The sequence below is a fragment of the Nelumbo lutea genome, chromosome 6 (assembly GCF_056320005.1).
Source record: "Nelumbo lutea isolate HS-2025 chromosome 6, American lotus-T2T, whole genome shotgun sequence".
Lineage (NCBI taxonomy): Eukaryota > Viridiplantae > Streptophyta > Magnoliopsida > Proteales > Nelumbonaceae > Nelumbo > Nelumbo lutea.
This window is the reverse complement of record NC_142689.1, coordinates 43,658,631-43,662,239: the sequence shown is the minus strand read 5'-3', so window position 1 is coordinate 43,662,239 and position 3,609 is coordinate 43,658,631. Positions and strand designations below refer to the sequence as shown.

Sequence of the window (3,609 nt, the reverse complement as noted above, 5' to 3'; positions counted from 1 at the left end):
TTGCCGTAAGTGAGGTTGCCTTATGAATGAAGGTGTTCATTCCTGAATTTGGAATTCGGTACATCACCCATTCTGCTGTTGTGTGACAACGGGAGGTTGATGTTAAGAGGTAGCATCAACGGAGAATGTGGCAGACACATTGACTAAGACACTGACACAAAAAGTGTTTGAGAAACACGTGGAAAGTATAGGACTCCAGCTTGCACCAGATTGGACCTAAGTGCAAGTGGAAGTTGTTAGACAGTTGTATGCCCTTAGCTCAAATCAGAATGATGTACATTATGAATTTATTGTAGATGAATAAAGTCCATATTTGATTCATGTTCCTATGGTGTATTTCTATGTGATACTCTTAAACAGGACACTTATGAGACTCATGTTAGTTTAGAATGTTCACAACCGTTGGATAAGTCTGGGGAGATTTATCCTACTAATGCTGACACTGGTGTGCTGCCAAATGTTGGGGTGGCCTGTCTCACCCGCCAGGGTGAGACCCAAGGCACATGCAGTGTAGGATTAATTGAATCTTTGAACCGGACCAGATTTTCAGTATTGCCCTGGACCTTGGAGATTGATGGGCAAAACTGGAAAGTTACACCTGACCCCTAGACTCGATTATGATACTGCACTACGTGTCAGATTGGGTTGTCTTTGATATGCCAATCAGTGAGATCTTTAGTGGGGGTCAAAACCTGGGTATGTTGGGACAATATGAGAATTCATCTGAGTGGGTGACCATAGTGACAGGATCAGCCCCTTTGTCCGACAAAGGTAATGATCGGGGATGCACTCTCTCTGATGGAAACCAAGACTGTCGGCAGCCGATTTCAATCGTTGAGATTTGTTTGCAAAATATATTTTATATGAGATATAAAAGTATATATATATTACAGTTTCTAATTATTTGCAAAAGGTTTTAATTCCTAGGATCCATGTCCGCAGAGAGTGTAGCACTGTTCCTTGCAGCCGAGGGAGAGGTCCTTTCTTGTCAGGTAGTGTTTGATCATTATGGGCTGAGAGGTTAAGTGTAAGACCATTAAGGGTAATACTTGATGTGCTAATCTTGCATCTGCCCACAGTCCTTGGGTGTTACAATGTGGCTTGGCCCAGGGACCACTTAGGGTAAGTGTTGGGCCCATAGAGCCCATGTGATGGGTTTTAGGGGGGGCACTATCCATAACAGCGTATTCGGCCAGGCCTTGTAACAAAGGCTGGGCTGAACCCATGTGGCTGATGTGTAAATCAATGTTTGGGTCCCACGCCATACAAGGAAGCCCAATTAGGCAGCAGTTTGGAGGATAAGTGAGTACATAACCTTATTGGGCTTAAAGCCCATTTCGAACTGGGCTGATTTGATCAGCTAAATAAGGGGTGAATTCTAAGATTAGATTAGCAGATAGGATTGGGTCTTAAACCTATCCACTTAGAGAGTCCAGATCTGAATGTGATTCAGATCTAGAAACCTCCTAATAGGATTAGGAGGGAGCTGATCTTATCTGCAGATAAGATAAGGGTTTACCCTTATCATTTAAAGGGAATTCTGATCCAAATATTATTTGGATCAGCAACTCCTAATGGGATTAGGAGCTGATCCCTTTAAGTTTATAAAATGAGGAGGGGGCTCCAGCCTTTAGATGAAACATATTCACTTCCTCTTCAGAGCTGAAATCACAGAAGAGAGAATTCAGCATCACTGCGCTAAATCTCTCTTGTCGCCTCCTTCCTACCGCCGCCATATCTGCCAGTTTGATCTCCTGTTCCCAGTGGGAGTGATCAAGATCAGATATTGATATCAGTTCTTTGTGAAAGGACTGATTAGAAGAAGTGCTCACGTGCCGTCCAGCTGATTCTTGCGAAGGATCCAGTTCTTGTGAAGAATGCTACTGATTCTACTCCATCCTACACAACGCCATCTTCAGCGGGGGCAGTTTTTGGTTCCTTCCTTGGGCATGAACACTTCCATTGGGAGATATTATTTCTTCGTATCAGGTATATCCCCTCTCCTACTATTTTTGTTCAGATCTGGTTTGGTTCTTGGTTCGAGATTGATCATTGAAAAATATGATTTTTCTAAAATAGGGAATACGATTTCCAGTAGGATGGAGAGAAATTTTTGAAATTTGCCCATTCTAGTCCACAAGATTCGGGCATCCATACGATGGATATCTCATCCCTTCAAGAGGATTTCAATTGGGAAAATGAGAATTCATCAATTGTAATCCCATTTAATTGAACATAGGTTTAACTAATCGACTCTTGAGAAAGATTGACTAGTGCTTTTAGGAAACACCTTGGAATATAACAACCCTCGTGAGATTTTATTTGTATTGAATCTTGATGATTGTGATAGGATTAATCCCTAGCAGCTTTGTTATTGATTTTATTCAAGTTCTTGCTTTTGTCTTTTAATTTCCTTAATCAGTAGTGCTAGTTTAAATTCCTTAATTCGCAACCCAATTGATTATTGCTTTAAACAAGTTGAGAAGAAATTAATAGGTGGCTAAATACTTCATTCCTCGTGGGAACGATTCTGCACTCCTTACTATATTATTTGCACAACTCCGTACTCTTGCAGATAATGGTCAAGTTTTTGGCATCGTTGCCGGGGAATGAATTTTATTTAACACCATAATTAATTTAGTTTCTCTTGATTTAAAGCACAGTTCTTTATTAGTTTTTGCTAGTTTTGTTTGTTTGCATTCTTTCTTTTGGTACTGTTTCGGCGTATGTAGAGAATTCGAAGTTCACAACCCGAGATGGTGGAGGATAATGGAGGTAACCAAGCAGATCGACATGATAATGAGAGAACTCTTAGAGATTTTGCTATGCTTGCACTGCATGGTGAACAACAGAGTATTGCAAGGTTGAACATCAATGCCAATAACTTTGAGATCAAGCCAGCTCTACTCCAAATGATCCAATCAAGTGTGCAATTTTATGGCATGGGCATTGAAGATCCTAATGCTCACATTGCAAATTTCTTGGAAATTTGTGATACCTTCAAATACAATGGAGTTTCAGATGATGCTATTAGGCTGAGGCTTTTCTCTTTCACATTGAAGGATAAAGCTAAAGCGTGGTTAAATTATCTACCAGCAAATTCCATAACCATATGAACACAGCTGGCACAGGCTTTCTTGGCTAAGTATTTTCCCCCAGCTAAAACCGCAATGATCATCAAAGACATCACTACTTTTCAGCATTTTGAGAATGAATCACTGCCCTCACCATGGCCCACCTAAGAGACTTTTGATTCAGACCTTCTACAATGGAGCTACTCGCACTACTAGAGATACTATTGATGCTGCTGTAGGAGGTTCTTTGATGAGCAAAACTATAGATGTTGCTTTTGATCTCTTAGAGGAAATGGTAGCTAATAACTGTTTGTGGCCAGCCAAGCAGCTAAATCCACCTAGACAGGGAGGCAAATCAGAAGTAGACTCCATAGCATTCTTGCAGGCTCAAATTTCAACCTTGATCAAGCAATTGAGAACCATGAACATGCAGGTCAACGCCATCAACAATTCTATGCAACCAATTTGTGAGTATTGTAATGGTATAGGCCATGTTAGTTCTGACTGTTGTGTTGGAAATTTTAATTTTGCAAGT

At 40.7% G+C, this 3,609-nt stretch overlaps 1 protein-coding gene across 1 annotated transcript; it reads left to right on the top strand.

Annotated features, from left to right (window-relative positions):
• Nucleotides 1-2,756: 2,756 nt before the first annotated feature.
• On the top strand, nt 2,757-3,116 carry LOC148848788 (uncharacterized). The gene has a single exon (XM_088951362.1). It carries the CDS (start codon nt 2,757-2,759, stop codon nt 3,114-3,116), a length of 360 nt encoding a protein of 119 aa, XP_088807488.1.
• The last annotated feature ends 493 nt before the right edge of the window (nt 3,117-3,609 follow it).